This window comes from Carya illinoinensis, chromosome 4 (genome assembly GCF_018687715.1).
Source record: "Carya illinoinensis cultivar Pawnee chromosome 4, C.illinoinensisPawnee_v1, whole genome shotgun sequence".
Taxonomy (NCBI): Eukaryota; Viridiplantae; Streptophyta; class Magnoliopsida; order Fagales; family Juglandaceae; genus Carya; species Carya illinoinensis.
Genome location: NC_056755.1, coordinates 35,531,994 through 35,553,385, shown reverse-complemented (window position 1 = coordinate 35,553,385; position 21,392 = coordinate 35,531,994). Strand labels below are relative to the sequence as shown.

General features: G+C 34.6%; 1 protein-coding gene across 4 annotated transcripts; it reads right to left on the bottom strand.

Moving 5' to 3' along the window:
• Positions 1-7,801: 7,801 nt before the first annotated feature.
• LOC122306691 (NAC domain-containing protein 75-like) lies at positions 7,802-15,173 on the bottom strand. 4 transcript variants are annotated; one of them, XM_043119158.1, is made up of 7 exons: positions 15,022-15,173; positions 12,186-12,454; positions 11,656-11,833; positions 10,743-11,323; positions 9,921-10,223; positions 9,293-9,409; positions 7,802-8,419 (listed from the first exon to the last, which is right to left on the bottom strand). In XM_043119158.1, exons 2-7 carry the CDS (start codon positions 12,312-12,314, stop codon positions 8,330-8,332), a joined length of 1,398 nt encoding a protein of 465 aa, XP_042975092.1. In that variant the 5' UTR covers positions 12,315-12,454; positions 15,022-15,173; the 3' UTR covers positions 7,802-8,329. The 4 variants fall into 4 exon arrangements, with proteins under 4 accessions (XP_042975092.1, XP_042975090.1, XP_042975093.1 ...); XM_043119156.1 differs by lacking the exon at positions 15,022-15,173 and adding an exon at positions 12,688-13,148; XM_043119159.1 differs by lacking the exon at positions 15,022-15,173 and adding an exon at positions 12,954-13,148.
• Positions 15,174-21,392: the final 6,219 nt, after the last annotated feature.

The window sequence follows — 21,392 nt, the reverse complement described above, 5'->3', positions numbered from 1 at the left end:
GGAAAATAGGATGAATATTGGACTTTGGAGGTAATTGCAAGCAACAAGCAACCATTTTTTCTTCAACCAAGAAAGGCCCGTAGGAATGGAGTGCTAGTTTATGATTTTGTTGTGCAGCTGCCGAGAGTTAACGATAGGGTTTGAGTCGCAGGTGCACCCAATCTTCGTTTGTAAATTCCCTCTCTATTCAGTTTAGATCTGTAAATTTCTTCATCCTTTTTTGTGCTTCTTGCAGGTTGTCCTTCAATATCTGGAGGGTGGCATCCCTATCATTCAATGAGTCTTCAACAACTTGAACCTTAGTTGTGCCCAGAGTGTACTGAATGAGACGAGAAGAAGGATAGCTGCAAACAACTTCAAATGGTGTGGTTTTGGTTGAGGTGTGCTCATTGGTATTATATCAATACTTTGCAAGAGAGAGCCATTTATTCCATACCTTGGGTTTATCTCCAGTAAATTAGAGAAGGTACCCTTATAAACATTGGTTAATTATCTCCTCCTATCCGTTCGTTTGCAGGTGGTAGGTGGTGTTGATGTTGACTTGGGTTTCCTGTAATCGAAAGAGCTTAGACCATAAATGTGAAATAAAAATAGGATCTCTGTCAATGGAGTCTGAAAATGTTGTCAAGAAATAGTCTAGCTATAGTAGTGACGGTGTAGGGATAATGAGTGCAATAAATTGAGCGTATTTAGTTAAACGATCGACAACCACCGTGATGACGTTTTTATTATGGGATAAGGGCAGTCTTTCAAAGAAATCCATGCTAATATCAATCCATGGTTGTTCGGGAATGGATAATGATTGAAGTAATCTTGCGGGGTGACTGTTCAACTTTGCTATGCTGGCAGATCTCACATTCCAGTACATAATGCCTGACTGCAACCTTTAACTCAGGCCATTAAAAAAAATTTCTAACTCGGGCTAAGGTTTTGTGATATCCTCCTAATGGTGCATTTCTTATAGGGCCAATTGTTAGAGCTCATGATTATTATGCCTATATAGATTATTATGCCTTGCCAAAGTTGAAAGTTGTGATCCGAGAAAGTGCCATCCTATAGTTGTTGATGGAGTCTTTGGAGTACTTCATCTGCTAGGTAAGCCTTCTTCACTCTGTCAATCCAAGGTATTTCCAATTAAAGTTATTGCATGGATTGTCAACTCATATTTCCTAGCTTGGACAGAGTGAAGAACTCATGGACTGTCAACTCATGTTAACTTTGTGGTAGCTTTCCACAGCTTTGTTCTCATCCCTAGCTTTGTATTCTACCGTAAACTCATAGCCTATTAGCTTTGAGATCCATTTCTGCTGTGCGGGAGTACCAATTTACTACTTAACCAAATATTTAAGTGCTTGTTGGTCTGTGTCTCCTGATGCATCACATTCAATAATGAATGTTTTTGACAAATTTGAGTCCCAAAACTGAGGGAGTAGCCATAACTTGTTTGAGTTGGTTGAAGGCTATATTGGCTTTTGTATTCTATTGAAATGCATTCTTAGGTAGTAGTGAAGTAAGGGGGTTACTATGCTTCCATAATCTTTGATAAATTTGCGGTAGTAGCCAGTGAGACCCAAAAAGCCCCTTAGAGCCTTAAGTTAAGAAGGTAAAGGCCACTGTAACATGCTAGAGATCTTGTTGGGTTTGGCTTGGACCCCTATTGAGGAGATGATATGTCCTAAGTACTCTATTTCCAAACATCCAAACCTGCATTTTGACATTTTTGCAAACAATTGGTGTTGTTGGAGTAACTTTAGCATAGTTTCTAGATGAAAAAGGTGATCATTCCTATACTTACTAAAGACTAAGATGTCATAAAAAAATACAAGAATAGGCTTTCTCAAATAGGGGCAAAAAATGTCATTCATAAGCTCTTGAAAGGTGGATGGGGAATTAGTAAGGCCAAAGTGCATTACTAGAAACTCATAATGGTCTTGGTGGGTTTGAAAGGTAGTTGTTGGGATATCATGAGGTTTTACATGAATTTGATGGTACCTCGACCATAACTCTAGCTTAGAAAATATTGAGGCCCCTCCCAATTCATCTAAGAGTTTATCAATGATAGGAATTGGATACTTATCTTATATGGTAGCTTGATTGAGAGTTCAATAGTCTATACATATTCGCCAACTGCCATCCGCATTGTGAACTAATAATATGGGGGAAGAATATGGGCTTTGGCTAGGTCATATGACTCCATTTTTTAGCAGCTCGTCAACTATTTTTTCAATTTCTTCCTTTTAATAGTAAGGATAGCGATAGAGTCGAATGCTAATTTGTTGGGTGCCATCCATGGGGGGAATCTTGTGATCATGGCTTTGGCATGGGGGTAGCCCTTTTGGCTCCTGAAAAACATAATGATATTGCTTTAATAATGACTGTAACTTCTGGGGGGCAATGGTGAACGAGTTTTCATTCGAAACTTCCATTAATTGTAGCACCAACCCTTTATGATTCCCCTTTGTCTGCATAGAAAAATTTTCTACATCTTCCATAGTTAGATTCAAAGGGCTAAGCCCTTGAAATTACTTCATTTTTCTGCACTAGGTAAATTCCATTGTAACTTGGGTGAAATCCCAGAGAATTGGGCCTAAGTAGAAAAGCCAATCCACCCTAAGAACCGAATCACTTCCCACTAAGGGCAACAAATATAGATTAGCAAAAAAAGTAGTTACATTGGAGATAAAATGGAACTACCTCACAGCAGCCTAGGGAGTGGCTTCTTCTAGAACCTAGATTGGCTTTTTTGGCCATGCCAGGGTCAACAAAAGCTATAAGTACTCCCAGAGTCAATTAGAACAACCACAAATTGTTCTTCTAACACACCCCATAGTCGAGGAGTGGGAGTGCCTGAAATTGCATGTAGTGCCAAGTAATGCTCCTTCCTCATATGTTTTTTGTTCTTCTTTCATTACGGGTTCCTCATGGACATCCTAAAAAGTTTCCTCCTCGATTTTAGCCTCTAACCCTTCCAAAAGGAATAGCTTGGGAGGTCTATACTAATGTTCCAGAGCCCATTTGTCATCGCAGTAGTAAGAAAGACCATAGTCCCTCCTTTCCTTCATTTGTGTAGAGGTAATTCGCTATATAGAAAGGTTGGGTTTGTTGGGATTGTCTCTGTTTGGTCAAGAGGGGTAATTAAGAGGTGGGGGTCCCAATAGTTGAGAGGGGTTAGGTGCTGGAAATCTAGGGAAGTTGTTTTTAGGGGGAATTTTGTTGATTGGAGTTGGTCGGAATATGCTGGTTGTTTTTTGATTTTTTGAACATGCGCCATACTTTCTCTTCATATAATTGGGCTAAACCAAAGGCTATGGGAAGGGTAGTTGGTCTAAACATGGTGAGCATGATCCTAATATCATCTCGTAGCCTACTAAGAAAGGTACTAAACCGAAAATCATCTGAAAGTCTTGGAATACAGTTGGATAGTATCTCAAAATCATTTTGGTACTCCTCCACAGTGGAGGTTTGTCTTAACTTTATAAAATCTACTATCAGATTGTCAAAAGGTGTGAGTACGATCATACTTGTAATGCATACACAAACTTGGGCCAGGTGTTTATTGGATGAGAAGCCAATAGCCACTGGCACCAGGTAAGGGCCTTACCTTCCATATGGATGGAGGCAAGCTAAATTTACTGTGTATTAGGTGTCTTGTAGTAGTCAAAAACTTGTGGGCTCTAAAGACCCACTTAGTGGGGTCAGGCCCATCAAACTTAGGGAAATCAAGTCTCATAATTCTGCTATGGATCTCGGTTTGATTTTAAAAAACTGGGTGCTATTTTAGGATTTTCACTACTGCTTGGGTTGAAATGGTGTGAACAGATCTGTTTATAGGGTGTGGTGGTTATGGTATGGGAAAGGGTTGCATAGTTGTTGGCAAGATTGCCTACTTGTTGGATAAGTCCTTCTAGGGAAGCAAGGTCTAATGCCGAGTTTGGGTCTCCTTAATTTCTACATTTTCATTTCTCAGCTGTGTAATAACTTCAGAAAGTTGTGGAAGTCGGGTCCCCTCAGCCATGTAACCAACCTGTCTCTGGATACCACTATTACGAATTTGCCTATTAAGTCAATAATATATGGTACTTCAAGGACTTGTTCCTCCAAAGTGTAATGATAGGCAAAATAATTCGATGCTTCATTGATATATAACAGGACTATAAATACAACTCAAATAATAACTAACTCATGTTCATGATCAGATCCACTACATAATAACTAAACAGACTAGACCCATTTCATAACTCAAATAGTAACTGGCCCAACGTGGCCTACTAGACTAAATACTCGGTCAAAATAAAATGCTGGAAATAACATGAACATTCTGGAATTCTAGAACACTGGGACTTTTGCGATAATCTGTGAAGACACTTAATGGTAGCTGGATCAAGTGGACGGCTTGGATGAAGGCATGTTTAGGGGTAAAGTGATAGGTGGCGGGGTAGAGCGATGGGTTGCAGAGGGAGAGAGAGCCATGGGGAAACGGGTGCGGCGCGAAAAAGAGATGAAGACAAAGAGAAAAGCAGAGAAAAAAATTTAGGGTTTATAACCCCTCAAGTCTGAAACAATGTCATATGGGTATGGGGGTTGGGTTTTCAATTTTACAACTTGGACTTCTACATGGTCCAGGCCCTCAGCGCGCGCGCACACAAAAAAAAGAAATAGAAAAATCAAACCATGGGCTCCACATTACATGTAACGTCCTAATAGAATGTCCAAACCACATGGCCTATACTCCAAAAAGATTATTCAATGATACAATTGTAGTCCCATTGTATTTAAATTAGATCTCCCTCTCATTTCATAATCTGTATTTAAATCAGTTTTTTTGCTAATTCATGGGCAACAAAGTAAGTTCTTAAGCTTTTATCAATTATTCCTATTTTTGGTTCTAGCCATCTTGCATGACTAAGCCCTAAGTCATCACCTATGTTTGTGGAGTCCATTGTCGATGGCCCCTTCCTCACCACAATGTAACTACCATGCTGCTACACATTTAGGTAATGTTCTACTGATTACTAGTTACGAGTGCGAGTTGACTACAATTTGATTGCTGGATTTTGTTTATGAGGTATATGTGGATGGTGGAATTGATAGGTTGTGAGAGTGGAGATTGGCTATTGGAGTTGTTTTGCGGTGGATTGTGTTGGTTTCATGGTTGTTTGCAAGATAGTGTGCATTAGGCCAATTATGTGAGATGTGTTATGGGTTGTGTAAAAGTTTGGGGTTCATTTAAGTGGTTGTAAAAGTTGTTTTTCAACTATTTTGGGTGTTGTATTTAGGCTGTTTTTGAGTTGATATTGGTTTTTGGGATGTTTTATTGTCTGATTAAGTAATGTAGTGTGCGAAATGGTGGAGTGGGTTACATACCGGGAGCAAATAAGTGTTGGTTGGTAATTGGATTTGTTGGTTTGTGGGCTCTTTCACGTACTTAACTAGTTATGAGCTTGTGTTATTTTATTCTTGTGAAGGTGAATTATTTGTTAGCTAAGTTATGTACTAGTGTGTGGGTATTAACGTGTAAATCAATATTTTTCTGATTTAGGTCATTGTGACAAGGCTAGATTATGATCTTGAGCCATAGATAATATGCTGCAAGAGTTAGGTAAGTGAGGTTCCTATTGTAGACTTTGTATAAAAAGAAAATGAACTAAGGTTAGTTTATGAAAATGTGCATGATGTGTTTTGAAAAGAAGATGCGAAAAACAATCTCAGTTATGTGTTTCTGCATTACTCATGAAATCTGTATGAGAGAAAAAAAAAAAAGCTTATTGGCATGACTAGTGTAAACATGAGCAACACTTTCACATGTTTCTGAAATGTGAAAAAGAGTAAACATGACATCTAGAAATTTTGTTATATGAAAATGTTCTTAATCCATTTTGAATATGTGAAAATGATATGAATATGTTCGGTACTGTGTTTGATATGATATGCATATGACAAACCTTTGCATGACTTTCTAATTTTGTTATGATTTTGAATCTGGTTCTGATATGATGATTCTGATATATTATATGGTTGATACCAACATCTTTGATATGAGTGCAGTCATTTTGTAAACAAAGTTGTTTTCTTTGTGCACACTAAGGACTCTGAGAATGAATAAGAGAAAGTTTTATAATATGATACTGTCTAGTTTGACCACCGGGAATAGCACAACCCTACTACGGGAGTTAAATATGGTACATGATATGATATGATATGATAAGATGAAGATGTTCAATCATGTTTGACAAATGGTCTTTGAATATAAACAGTTGGGTTTTGAATATGAACAGTTTTTGAAATATCGCTCTAATGTTTTGATATCATGTTTGTGGGATATGTACTCTAAAAGCTAGTGAAATGTTTTATTTCTACATACCGAACTATCTAAAAAGGGCTAATGTTTACATACTAATATATGTGCTTTGCTTATTGAGTTGTTGATAACTCATTCCTTATCTTCACAGTATTTTTCAGATTTTTTAAATGTTTCAGTTGAAAATTAAGATTAGAGAGCATGTACAAGATTATTTAAGTATGGTAGATTAAGCACAAAGGAATGACATTGTTATTGGAGGATATTATTCAATAAAGTTGTTGTAGTCTGATGACATGGTATGTTGAGAGGTTTATTTTTTTTACTAAGACTTTGTGATCATTTGTTTAGTGAATTATTTTGGAATAGTTGGATTAAATCATTGAGATCTATGTGTAATTGAGATATTTGACTTTATATTTGTACTGCAAGATATGATTTTAAGTGAAAGGTAATAACTTTCCAACCCCATCCAAGACCATGGCGTTACATTACAAACATCAAACGGCTAAATAAAAATATGGGCTTCACACCCCTAGCATTGTCCAAATAGATAAGGCTGCTAGGCAATCAGATCGAGATTGGCTTAAACAAACTCAACTTAGATTTGTTTTGTTTATTATATGAGCTTTTCGTGAATATGAAATCATGGTTCATTATTAAATAATACAACTCCTGTAAAATTAAATTCGACTTATAAAATCTCATATAAAACTCGAATTACTTTGTATTTATTAGATCTTTATAGTATTATTTTTTATTTGATGTTAAGAATATCGATCTTTAGTATTTAAAAATTTAAATATGCAAGTGAAAATCATTTTACTATTACAATACCTTTTGTTTGAATCTCTATAAATATAATTCTTAAAATATTTATGTATAAACCATACACAAAAATACAAATATTATTTATCAAAAGTTTTAGAAAAATTGTAAAATATGATATAAATAATCTAATTTATCATATTACGTACGTTGTTTGTGAATAAGTCCGAATTTGATCGAAAATAGATCATGAGCTGTTCTTGATTATAAAATGAACTTCGGAGAAAAGTTTGAGCTTGACTCGTACGCGTTCGAATAAAATTTCAAAGAACATAAGTACTTGATCGGTACTATATATCCAGCGCCACTCTTTCGTTTGAACTCTACTTGCTTAATTAAGGATTAATATTTATAGGAAACTATAATTTTTTTTTATTCGTACTTTAGTTTCTTAAAGAAAAGAAAAGTGGAGATCATGGATGCTGGCCACTTAGCTAGTTGATTTGATCTGGTAATTAAACCAGATAATGTCTATTATTCAACTTGGGCAGGATATAGCTAGGCTTTGGAAATCCATGCATGTAAGATACTTTTAATTTAATACTAACGAGGAGAACCCATCGTGTTTCATTGAAAATTCCCCAAATAATATTGGAAGAAGTCGAAAAGTGAAGCACCGTCGAGCTAAAGAATTGATCTTAAACCATCCTCATTTCTATAAAGGGAAATCATACGAGTACTGAACACCTTTTTATACTTTAGTACCATCAAAGTGAGTAATGCCTGAACAATTAATAACGAAGTATTTTTACAATCTCCACAAACTCTCTGGTATATTGTTTATAAAGAACAAGAAAGAGAGATTATACAAACATCTTATAATAATAAAACAATAAGAATATCCATAAAGATGATATTGTAATCATAATGGCGATGATTTTCATGCAGGGCTGTATTTCTTTTGGGCCCTTGGTTCTCTTCTGTTTGGCAGAAGACGGTGCAGCCTTTCTAGGTTTCTTTTCTTTTTCTTTGATTCTCTCTTTCTTTCCAACATGCAGGACTGTTTCACATGCAGTTAGTTCGGTTGAGAGCCATCAGAGCTTAGCCAGGCCACCAATAAAAAGAAAGAAAATGACCGAACTATGGATGCATGGTTTTCTTGGTCTCAAGTTGAAAAGAATTGAGGAACGTTTCGAGTACTAATGATGATGATAATGATGCTGTCTGTATGGTTGTTTTTTATTCTCTGTTGTTTTTTTGCTCCTACCCATGATGATCCTGGTTGTCAGGGTCAGGCCAGAAGGACGAATACTTCAACCATTCTGCCTCTTGAGGGTTTGGGATGGATGATTCCTGCAAGAAAATGCAAGCATCATGTGAACATTAGGGTTAGGTTTATATTGTAGAAAAGAAAACTATACACCCAGGAAACAACTGAGAAAGAACCGCCTCTTTAATCCCTTCCTAGTACCCCACAATATTAAAAATGCATGTCTGTTGCTGTACTGCCCTTCATCCAACGCCAAACACGAGGAAAAGAAATACAAGCTAGTACTATAATTCCAGTACTTCTTCCAAAAGAGAGAGAAAATAAATAAAGAAGAAGCTAGGCATGTACTTAGATCAATTAAATACATAACTATGTTGCTTTGATTATATGGAAAAATGCTTTAATAGACCTTCAGGATCAGTTCATATTAGCAGGCAAATAATAAAAAAATTCCCCTAGAAAAGTTTGTACGCAGTGTATTTCTTATTTTCTCTCGATCAGCTAGCTTAGTGTAAGTTTTTCAAAAGAAAATAAGGAGATCTGGTTTTTAACTTCCATAATCGACTTTGTCTTGTGCTTTTAATTATCTGTTGAAATTCATCATCGACATCTTTAGCTCTTTCCATTCAGGTAGAATAGATTATCTTGCCTACTATAAAAGCCCAATTCATGATATGGTAGCTAACTAGGTGCCTGCATCTTTTATTACAAAGGGGAGGTTGATATACAGTATATATATCATTATAAAATCACTCACCGAAATAAAATGAAAGATAAAAGATAAAGTACAAAGAAAAAAAAGTCCTGTTTTCTCTCTTTAATTTAATTTATTTAATAAAGAAATTAATTTATCTTCTTTTTATCACTTTTAATCCTTGTTTCCCTTTTCTTTCTTTTCTCCTTGGGTAGAATTATGACAAATTATATAAGGGTCTCAGGATTAAGTTCATACTCACTTCTTTGATGTCAGTTGAAGTGCAACCCATTATGAGTTCCTCCAAACCAGATGCAGACCTCCCAGCTCCCAGTTTATGATGCTGTTGCTGCTGCGGATGCTGTTGTTGCTGCTGCTGCTGTTTTATGCATATTCAAAACACAAGAAAAAATGAAATGTAATTTTATGTTTGTAGTACTTTTGCAAACAGTATTGGAAGCCGTAACAACTGGCTATGCCTGAATGTGGCATGCATGCACACACACACACAGATATATATATATATATATATATATATATTCATATATATATATATATATATCTATTCATACGCATGAATGCTGCGACTCAGACTCGAGTACCGTGTGTGTGTGTGTATATGTGGTTAAAACTCAGAAAATAATTTACTGAGTTGCAACTTTAGTTATGCCCATTCATATATTGGAAACTAATCTCACTATTGAGTTTTCGATCGATTCGAGCTGCCGCATGTCCTTTTTTCATACTTTTTTTTCGTAAAATTAAAGAAACGAAAGAAACTGCACACTGAAATAATATAATTAGTAAACAAACTAGACTCAGATTACTTGTGGGACATCAGAAATAAAGGGAAATTAACGAGGTTACGTTGCTTCATGATGAGTACCTACCTGGAAATTTTCATTTTCGAGCATTATTCTGGAGATGTGGTACGAGTCTTGATCGAGATTAATAATGGATGTGTGGTGGAGGGGAGGTGGAGAGATGATGGTGGAAATGGTATGTGAAGGCCTGGCGCTGACGTGGAAGGCTGCGGTTGCAATCTCATGATGCGCATGGTGATGTTGCTGCTGTTGGTGATGATGCTCATGATGGGCCATAGGATGTGGCCTCTGGTGATGATCTCCCATCTCTTCGCACGTGCCAGCTGATGCTTGGGCTTCCCTTGCTGTTGAAACCTCTCCTATTCCCACCTGCAATATTATTTGACACTACGTTATTCGTGAGGTCTAATTGCTAGCTTGTCCATTTTCTACATACAAGATTAATGAACATTAATTAATTTCGGTTTTTTGCAATCTTTTTTCGTGGTTAAACTGGGGTTAATTAGCGGAAATAATATCAAGAGATGTCCATAGAGTTTTCATCGCCAGTTCTAGCTATGACAAAATCTAATGACTTGTAGATGTTGAAGAGCAACGTGCTACGAGTAATTAGCTTTTTGACTTCTTTTCTTTAGTGCTTTTATTGTTGTGAAATCTCTATCATTAGTTCTGTACCCAAATCTATTTACCTGTAGATGTTGAAGGACAACATGATGCTATTGAGTAAGCGCGCTAGGTGATCAATTAATTCATGATTTCAATGTATTTTTTCTTATATATCTTTTTGTTTCATGGTTATTCATTTGTTTGATTTAGAAGGTCCATGCATGCATGGAAGTTTCAGATAAAAAAAACCATATCGATCGAATGAAAAAAGATCATATATACCTCATCAAAGCTTTTCCTGAACGGGGCAAAGCTAAAATGGTGATCAGATTTGAATTGTTGAATGTCCATGGCATTGTAACCTGACATTTGATGAGCATTAACCCCAGGTGGTGGAGAAACTTGATCATGATCTCTTTGGGGAATCATTTCCCGGGAGGAAGAACAACTCCCACTGCCACTATCTCTCCTGCTATTCGGCTCACTGCTTCCTTCTCCAGTGGTTGCACTACGCTCAGACCAATTGCATTGCCTTGGCTGCGTCTGATAGAATATCTTTGAAACAACAAGCTCCCCTTCTTTCTCTTCTTCATGCTGACCAAGATGGTATTGATGCATGACCCAGTTGGTCTTTTCGGGTTTTCGATTTTTCCCAAAATTGGTGTAAAGCACAAGTATTTTCTTGCACCCCTTTTGCTTACCATTCACCATTACAGGCCTGGTCTTTCCAGTCTTGTGCCACCTTGTTTCTCCCCCTTGCAAGTCGCATTCGGTTTGAATTTTCCTTCTCTTTCTTGTCCCGGTCGTGTAAGCTTTCGAAGGTCTGTGGAAGAAATGCTTGCTCAAGCCATCTCTTGTGACTCCTGCAAGAAAAAGTGCAGCAGCAGTAGCAAAATCAAAGTTAGGTTGACTTAGGTGTAACAAACTGCAAGACATGCAAGTGGGATATCCTGAAAGTCGTAACAAATGATCTATATAATATATATATATATATATATATATATAGGAGGAGCATATATTAAAAAAAAAAACCTAGTGCATGAAGTCCCATTTTCGGTTGAGACAAAAGAGTTTTTAGTGAACCCAACAACAATAAATAATTACATGAGTACTAGCATATATATATATATATATATTTATATATATGTATCAGAGAAAGAGAGAGAGAGATGATATGAGATTTTCTGATGATCACCTGGAAGTTTTTCAGGATGGGTATAACAAATCCCATCTTCTCCTTCAATAGTAGTGATAAACTCGTCTATCAAAGGGTGAGATTTCATGTCTTTGGCTTCTACCTTTGCTTCAAGGTGTTCTATCAATTCTTGGTCTGTAGGATCAAATTTCACTCCTGCAGGTAGACCTAACCAGTCCTGGAAACTCCATTCGAACTCTCAATTAGTAAAAATGAAAGCCAACAAAAGAAAAAGAAAAGAGATATCGATGAAAAGCAAGAAAAAAGAAAAAGAGGACCCTAGCTTCCATTAAATTTAAAATTTGTTCTATATGTATGAAAAGCAATCAATCAAAAGCAATCAATCACTATATACATATATATATTTATATACATATATCATGTATGTATGGAATAATATAAGAGTCTCATTATAAAACAAGAAGCATATTTCTTTTTCTTGGTGTGATTCTTCGTTTGTAAAGATCTTTATGCTGGAGCCAATAAGAATATTATAATAAGAAAATATTATATCCTTAATTTATACGTACCGGCTTGCCTTCGAGCTTGTGTCCACAGCCGGGGCACTGCTTGGATCCACACATCTGATGCTCTTCAAGCTTGGCATCGATGAGATCAGAGCTGCTGATGGAGCCCACAGTAGTACTACTCTTATTCATTGCTAGCTCTTTCTTCCTTCCTACAGAATTAGATGCTATTCTTAATTTCTCTAAAGCTAGCTGAAATCTTCTGTGAAATATTCATCCCCGTATGCATGGCGGCAGATGATCACTATTCATATCCCAGCTTTGCTCTCTATCTATATAGGAGAAATCAAAAGATTTGATTGAGATCTATAAAAGGGAAAGAGTAAATAGATAATAACAAAGGTATGAACCACTTTGGCTATGGTTTCCAAAGGTAAGTATCCTAGTCCTAGACATGAACCTCGAACTAATTCTGGTTCAGTAGTTTTCAGATAAGATGAAGAATATAACAAACAAAGAAACGCTGGAATAGATAATAACAGTGAAAAGGAGAGAGATTGAATACATGTTCTTGAGCATGTATGTGAAACATGCCAGGCAAATTTCAATTTACATGAAGAAACTCAGCAAACCAAGATGAGAAATATGCCCAGAATAGGAATATGGGTATATTCTCCATGGTAAAACTGATAAGGAAGAATAAGAGGACAGGAGAAAAAAAAAAAGGAATAAATTCAGAAAAAATATCAATAAGAAGAAGAAGAAGAAGAAGAAGAAGAAGAAGAAGGGGAGGAAAAGAGGAAACTGTCACAGTAGGATTGAGCTATAAACCTGCTTTAACCACAAAAAACACCAGAATTCCCTCCCTAGCTAGCTACTTTAACTGAAACCAGTGAGAGATAGAGTGAGAGAAGAGAAAAAAGGAAAGAGAAGAAAAGATGCCCTCAAAACCTCCTTGGCACCTTTAAGCCTTTGCCCATTTAAGAGGCGCATGTAGGCGGTTTAGAGAGAGAAGAGAGAGAGAGAGAAAAAACCGGCCGGTTGGTTTTCCTAAAGCACGAGTGGTTCTTCCACGCCTTTGTTTGAGCCTTGACTACAAAAGCAAAAGGCAATTAAGAAAACGGCCTACACAGCTGTTACTAAGGCACGCACTCAAAAGTAAGAGCAACCCTATCTGCATTTTGCTTATATCTACTAAACAATCTATCTCTCTATTTAATTTTTCTATATATATTATTACTATTTCTATAATTTTTAAACTACATTCCTTTACTCTCACGAAATTACATTATATTATTCTTAAAAATAACTTTTTATTTTTTTTTTATAAAAAAAGGTAAAAGGTTTCGAATCCAAATTTTTAATTTGATCAAGAACTGGACCATATGCCATCAGACCATAATCTACTTAGTTTAAAAATAACAATTAGTTTGCAATGAAAGTACTACATCATCCATTTTACAACATATATAATCTTTTGCTATCAAAAAATTTACAACGAATTTAAAAAAATTGGAGCTGTAATTTTTTTATTCGCTAGGATAAAAAAAGGGGCGGTGATTTAGTATTTTCACCAAAATTATTTGAGGCAAGCAACAAAACGCTGCCATTTGTAGATGATTTTGACTATTGGCACTGTGCTAGAAAAGAAATACTACCACAATTGTGACATTTTTTATATTTTTGTCGATGTTTTAATCGCACAACTAACCATTTATAAATATATTAATTTCATGAGTTGTTCTGCATATAATTATTTTTATGTACTCTTTACATATTCTATTAATCTGATTGATTAAAATAATTATTTTATATTAAAAAATAACACAGACAATTACATTAATAGAGTATACAAAGAGTACGTAAAAATGACTGTATATAAAATTTTATACATTTTCATTGATCTAACCCTAAATATTTCACCTCTCTTCTCCTCCACTGTGCTACTAATCTACTTCTCCGTCAGTACTCCCATGTTTTGTTCTAGACAATATATTATGTTTAATAATTTAGTTGGACATCTAAATACTATGGAAAATGCTCTTCATTAATATATGATTTTATTTTCAAATAATTGAGTTTTGCTCTTGATCAAAAGCCACGCATCCATCAACTATATATCCCATTTCAGGTAATTTAAATCTAGGAAATAAAATATATATATATATATGCAATTAAATTTCTAATTCTATTTGTAAAAGTAAAAATATTATTAATGATATCAAGGCATAGAATTTTGCTCTTTTGAAACCACATCACCAACTATATATCGATCGAGAACATCATATTTATTAAATAACTAGTAGTGCTATAAAACCACATGATCATCCACTCCAAGTTTTTTTAATATATATATATATATAAAATATAATATATGATCATCAAATTAAGCTTACAATATAAAAAATAATAATTATATATAATTCTATATACTTATAATCAAAACTAACATTAATGGTACCTTTCTAAAGTTTTATTGATAATCATATAAATGCCTCATGACATGAAATTTAGTTACTTACAGTACTCTTCATTTTAATAAATGAAGTTATTATATATACCTAGTGAGCATTTATCACATATATTTACAACTAATATAAGAAGAAATAATCATTGGCCACAACTTTCATGCAGGTCAAAGGGGGATATGATCGATGAACTTATATTCTAACAAATATATAAGGAAAAAAAAAAGAAAAAAGACAACCCGAAACGATCGAGGAGGTAGGAGAATTGTAGTCAATCTCATAATAATTTTGCCTAACAGATAATATTAATTAGGAGTAGTAAAATAAAGAGAAAATCTTCATCAACTATATATACGTGAGGAACGACAGAAAAGAGGTAAAAATTATTCTAAGGGAAAAGGGATATTGGAGGTAGCTAGGAGTGAGCTCACATGGATTTCGAGCTGGAGTGCTGATGATTATGCTTTTGCCATGAATGCTAGCTGCTGCATGAGATCAGATCAGAGAGCTAGAGATCAGAGAGAGAGAGAGAGAGAGGGAGAGAGAGGGAGAGCATGGCATTAGCAGATTGCTTGATAAGCAAGGCAAATGAGCGGTGTACTTGATGGACCACCACCACCCCCTTGTAATTAATCAGAATTTATATATAAAACCTTATTAAAATTAATAAATATCTACGAAGCTTCAGGCCGAAGCACCAAAAATTATTAACACATCTCGAATATAGGTGCAATATATTGCATTATGATTCTCATGTACAGTACTTTTCCTCCCCGTTTGGCCTCATTTAAATGAAAAAAAAAAAATCAATATTTTAATTTATTTATTCAAGCAAAAAAGGTTCACGCCAAATGATCATATCACTAAAAAATAAATCACAATTTCTAATGGATTAATATGCAACACGAATAACTATTTACGATTAAAATATATTTATTTTAATAAAAAATAATTATTTTTATAAAATATAACTTGTCACAGTTAAATAGTTTTCTTGTAATGATATATATATGCCCCATAAATAACAGGAATATATATATAATTTTCAATTAAGAAAAGAAAATTTATAATTTTACTAATTAAAAGGAATTTTCAAAATTATATATATTTTTTCTAAATATAATTTTTCAAAATCCCGTCTGAATAAATTGCCAACCTACACGAGTTAATTCGTTCATGTCGTGCACAGTACATGAAAATTATAGAGCTACCACTATATATGTAGGCCCATCTTTGAAATCTCCTGCATGCCCTTCAAAAGTAGCTTGATTAGATGATGGTTTTGCGTTCACGTTTATACATTACATTCTTTTGAGCAATCAAGAGCTGTATAATGATGAAGGGACAGATCACTGCAGATCGATGGCCATGATTGCTTCTTTTTCTGTTTGTTTTTTTCCTCTTTTAAATTAATTACTTTTTTTTTATAAGAGAGTTATAAAAAATGATATTTATAATTATTAAGAAAGTCTCGTAGTAAAAAAAAAAAAAAAGATGAATCTAAATTTAAAAAAAAAATTAATTTTTTAACAAGTAATATTAAAAATAATTATGATTTTTATAAATACTACGTATTTCTTTTAAAAAAGAGTATCGACATCCACAATTATAAAATTATTTTTTTTTTTCGTGTAAATTATTTGTCAAGAACACCTGCATGTAAGAGATCATATATATATAACATTAATGGGTTTTACAAATGAATTCAATTTTCCTGTAACTAATCTATTATCGATCTCTAGTTCTAAGCCATTAAAATTGAAATCTCTTTGATTAACTCCCTATTAATTTTCTATAAAGGCATACTAATGAAGGTACATAGCATTAGATTACTAATCAGGCAATGGACCCTACATAGCTTAAAACTGTTTCCATCATCTTTGTCTCCTGCATGCGGCATAAATACATATCCTCATATTCATTTATTCTGAAATTTTATGAAAGTTTTGTAATAAAATTTTGAGTAATATTATATATAGTCGTGGAATGTGTAAGTACTATACAGTCATTTTGAAAATAAATGAGATTTATTATTAAAAAATTAATTTCTTTTCATTTAAATTTTATATTTATTCTTTTTTTTTTCAAAATGATTACATGGTATTTGCATACTTACGACTGTAACTATCATTTCTTTAAAAATTTATAGACGCTAATTATAATTTTATGAAAGTTTGGAAGATTACATGATTAATTGCAAAAGAATAGGATATGTATTAATTAATTGTTGATATAATATGTTAGCTAAAAATTAAAAGCAAGAACATTAATAAACATGCAAATTACCCATCATTGTGTTTGTGTGTGTTTTCGCCGACAAATATCTTTTTGTCCATAAGACTGTTGAGCAGATTACTTTCGCTGAATATCTTGCATTGACTCCTTTTATAAATAATAATTACTTCACAAAAAAGAGTGAAATGAAAAACAGAATTTGACAGAGGAGTGTGTACTTCAAGCTATAAATTATGAAAACAAGGGCAAATTCTATATAGAAGATTTCAAAAACAAAAGATACATAACAAAGAAATTAATCATGTAAGAATATGGAAACCGAACATGTTCTACACTACTTAATTCTCTCTTTAAAACACACCCTCTCTCTCTCTCTCTCTCTCTCTCTCTCTCTCTCTCTCTCTCTCTCTCTCTCTCTCTCTCTCTCTCTCATTAATCTACCTCTCTTAATTAAAAAAAATAAGAAGGAAACAAAAAACAAAAAACCGGTCTGAGCCACTCTATCAACTTTGTTGGATCTTAGATGTTCAAAATCTGATCATCGACGATTTTCACATTTAGTGTGTGGGCCCCACATTTCGAAGCAGATTTAAATATTCCTTAAATGTATGCGAAGCGAGAGGAAGATCTTCTTCAACTTCATCCTCGATATGCTCTCACCGATGCGGTGAGAATCTTGGACAGATTTATTTTAAAACTGCCAACAAAAACTACCTTCATAGTTAGTCTTTTATTTTATAAACATATTCATGTAATATGTTGTATGAAAATTTCGACAAATTATAATAATTAGATGAGAGGAGATAAAAAATTTTATGAAAATAAATAAGGCCAGTCCCAATTTTTCTTTTCTATATTTTCGTTTTACACTTCTTTTAATCTTTAACGGTTTGGCACATAGGTTTAGAAACTTTGGGACGATTGTAGGGGTCTCTCTCCAATCACACCTGTTGTATTTTTGCTTATAAATGAAAAAATTTGCTTATAAAAATTAAAAAAAATTGTAACACTTTTGTGCTAAAATTTGTAGTAAGTAAAACATTTTTCTTATCTATTATTGTTCCTTTGATTTTATTTCACTTCATTTAATTTATGTGTAGATAAACATGGATGCACATGTTTATTAATTTGTTTGCATGCATACTCACGATTTCATCATCATTTACCTAGGAATTAACTTGATATAATTACTCCTACTAATTATATTTAGTTACTGGTAAAATGGTAATTCTTTTGTTAATTTAATTGTTAACCAAACTAATTTACGAAATTCTAGGTAAGTTGTAGATTATTTTGATATTTAAAGTTACCATTCAATCCATGCATGCGGCCATATGATCTGTACTCCCAAGTGAAAATGGCAAAGATGAAATGAGTGATCAGGATAATAGATTTATTTATTATTATATAAAGAAATCATGTCGTGCATGATTATGCTATTTAATTGATTATATAGAGGCAATTCATCAATTTATATGAATTAAAAACAGCATAATCATTTATTACCAAGACATTTTTCGATTGATTTTGTTGATTGCTCTTAAAGCATTCTTTCTTGTTGCAAATGAAAAGGTCCACGATTTATTAATGATTTCAAAACCATGTCATGGAATTACAAATCTCAAACCATTATATATAGAAAAAAAAACAAATGGACGACAAATTTCTGTTTGGCATTTAGGCTTTTACAATAAGGTTTTTAGTTTTCACTTTTCTCAAAAGTCTATTTAATGGAGATTTAAAATAGCATAAATATTAAAATAGTCTATGTCGCGACCCATCCTGAATAAGTTGAGATGGGCATGGAAGGGATTACAACGTACAATGGAGGTCCTCTCTCTCGAGTAGAGGTTTTCTTCCTGTCTTTGTGCAGGGTGTGAGTTTGTAGTCTTATCTGTGAACCTACTATTATCGTAATGGAGGATAATCTGGAGGAGTTCTATAAATAGTTATCCCTTATAGATCAGGAACAAGAGGCGATCCAAGTGGAGACTCATAAACTGGAAGATAGATACATTCGTGGGGGTCATTACCTGATTACCAAGTGTTGACGGGTTGAAATTATAATCGAGATGCATTCAAACAAACAATGAAAAGGAATTGGATACCAGTCAAGCATATTAGGTTTCGAGAATTGAGTTCTACGTTAATGTTGATTGAGTTTGAAGATATTCGAGACAAGGAACGTGTGATCCGTGAAGGTTCATGGTCTTTTGACAAACAATTGGCATTGCTTAAAGAGGTAGATGGGGAATCAACCGATTCATCAGATACGCCTTACTGAGGCTCGAAACTACTACTTGGTGCATGAAATGAGTATATTGGGAACTTGATAGGGAACATCATTGGAAGGGTACAGGAAGTGGATATTGAGAATGGTGAAATGGCATGGGGAGAGTTCATGCGACTAAGAGTTGCTATTGATGTTACAAAGCCACTACTTAGAGGGAAAATGATAAATTTTGGTAATGGGATATCGAGTTGGATTTGGTTTTCTTATGAGTGGCTACCAAATTTTTGCTACTGTTGTGGGTTGTTGGGTCACGGACATAAGGAGTGTGAATTATGGATGCAAGTGAAAGATAACATTGGAAAAAAGGGTTTCCCGTATGGAGTATGGCTGAGGGCAATTGGAAGTATTTTTGCTAGGGGGGTTCTGGTGTAATAAGAGTACTGGTAATGATGGTGGTGGTGGCCACTCTTCTTCGGTGGCAGTTCTAGTGACGACGACGAACAATGAGGACGAAGCTTCCATTACAAGATCCCGATCTCTGAAAATGGTGGGAGATATTAAAGGGGAAGTTACTCAAAATGCTGGACAAAGTTTTAAAGGGGAGGCGGGGATGAAAGAGGTGAAAATGAAGTTGATGTCAATAGTTGGCCCAAATTATAGGGAGGTTCAATCTGATTCCCTTAATAATAAGGAAACAAACATAACACATGGTCTAGCAGATATTGAGGTAGGAAGGGAGGAGCTTCTGGAGACAATGATATAGACTGATGGGCTTACTTGCCCAGCAAATGAATAGAAAGCTCATGACGAGCCCATAGCCTAGAAGACTTTTAATGATTCGGGAAAGAGCCTAGTAGAGCCCAACTTGCCGAAGCTTAATGAGTGAGAAGCAGCAGGTAGAGAGAAATTTTGATGGGGATCACAATGAGAAGCAACAAAGGATATCAAGGGAGGTTGTTCAACAACCCTACTAGAAGCCATGAAAATCCTAAATTGGAATGCTCATGGGCTTGGGAACCCACAAGGCATTCACACTCTTCAAGACCTAGTCACGAAAAAAAGGGTTTGATGTTGTGTTTTTGCAAGAAACCAGATTGCAAGCTAAAGAGGTGGAAAGATGTAAGTATAAACTTGGCTTTGTGAATTGTTTAGCTGTTGATTATGAAGGATGAGGTGGAGGTATTGTGTTATTTTGGTAAAAGGATGTTAACATTACCATTTTTAGTTATTCCAAAAATCATATTGATGCTTGTGTTAAAACTGAAGTTTCAAATTAGAATGAATATTATTGTTGGTATATTACAGGTGTTTATGGGCATCCAGAAACAAAGTGTGGATATTTGACTTGGGCTCTAATTAAGTCTTTATGTAGAAGAAAGAAGCCATGGGTAGTGTTTAGGGATTTTAATGAAATCATTGACCCTAATGAGAAGGAGGGAGGTAGGAAAAGGACAAAACAACAAATAAGTGAATTTAGATATTTGATCTCTGATTGTGCTCTTAGGGATTTAGGCTTTCAAGGACCAATGTTTACATGGTGCAATGGGAAGGAGGGACAAAATTGTGTTAGTGAAAGATTGGATAGGTACCTTGCAAATTCTCTTTGGACTGACTGCTTTTCCCAAGCAATTGTCACCCATGGTTCTAGTGCTTATTCTGATCATCTACCCATTTGGTTGGAGTTAGAAGGAGGTGTTATTCAAAGGCCAAGACATTTTGAAGCCATGTGGGTTTGGGAAAAAGGCTGTGAGCAAATTATAGGGAGTTCATGGGGTCATAGGTTTCAAAGACATGATATGGCAGAAGTGATGGCTAGGATCTCAGATTGTAGCTAGAGATTAGAAATTTGGAATCGCACTACTTTTGGCAAGGTTTAGAACCAACTAAAGAAAACAAAACAGAATCTTAAGAATGTTTAAAATACAAATCCAACCTATGTTGATAGAGGCACATTGTTTAGCAAGGGCAGAGGTACAAACATGCCTGGAAAGAGAGGAGATTATGTGGACTCAACGTTCAAAAGCTTTATGGCTGAAAGAATGTGACCAAATTCAAGATTCTTTCATAATAAAAGCTTCACATAGAAGAAGAAGAAATTGTATCAAGAAGCTAAAAGATGCAAATGGGGATTGGAAGGAAGGAGAAGCAAGGGACATAGTTATATTGGATTTTTTTCAAGACTTGTTTTCAGCTATTGGAGAGAGGGGTAGTACATATTTTTTGGAAAACTTTAACTAGCAAGGTTACAAGCTCAATGAATGAGGAATTGTCTAGTCTTTATACTGAAAGAGAGGTTGTTGATGCCCTTAAGGAAATGAACCCTTCAAAGCCCCC

Excerpts from the sequence above, each read along its gene's own strand:
- LOC122306691 (XM_043119158.1), bottom strand. The coding sequence starts at position 12,314 with ATGAATAAGAGTAGTACTACTGTGGGCTCCATCAGCAGCTCTGATCTC. Across the intron at positions 11,834-12,185 it reads ACAAGCTCGAAGGCAAGCCG|GACTGGTTAGGTCTACCTGC; the intron begins GTACGTATAAAT and ends TGGAGTTTCCAG. Across the intron at positions 10,224-10,742 it reads TCAGGAAAAGCTTTGATGAG|GTGGGAATAGGAGAGGTTTC; the intron begins GTATATATGATC and ends ATAATATTGCAG.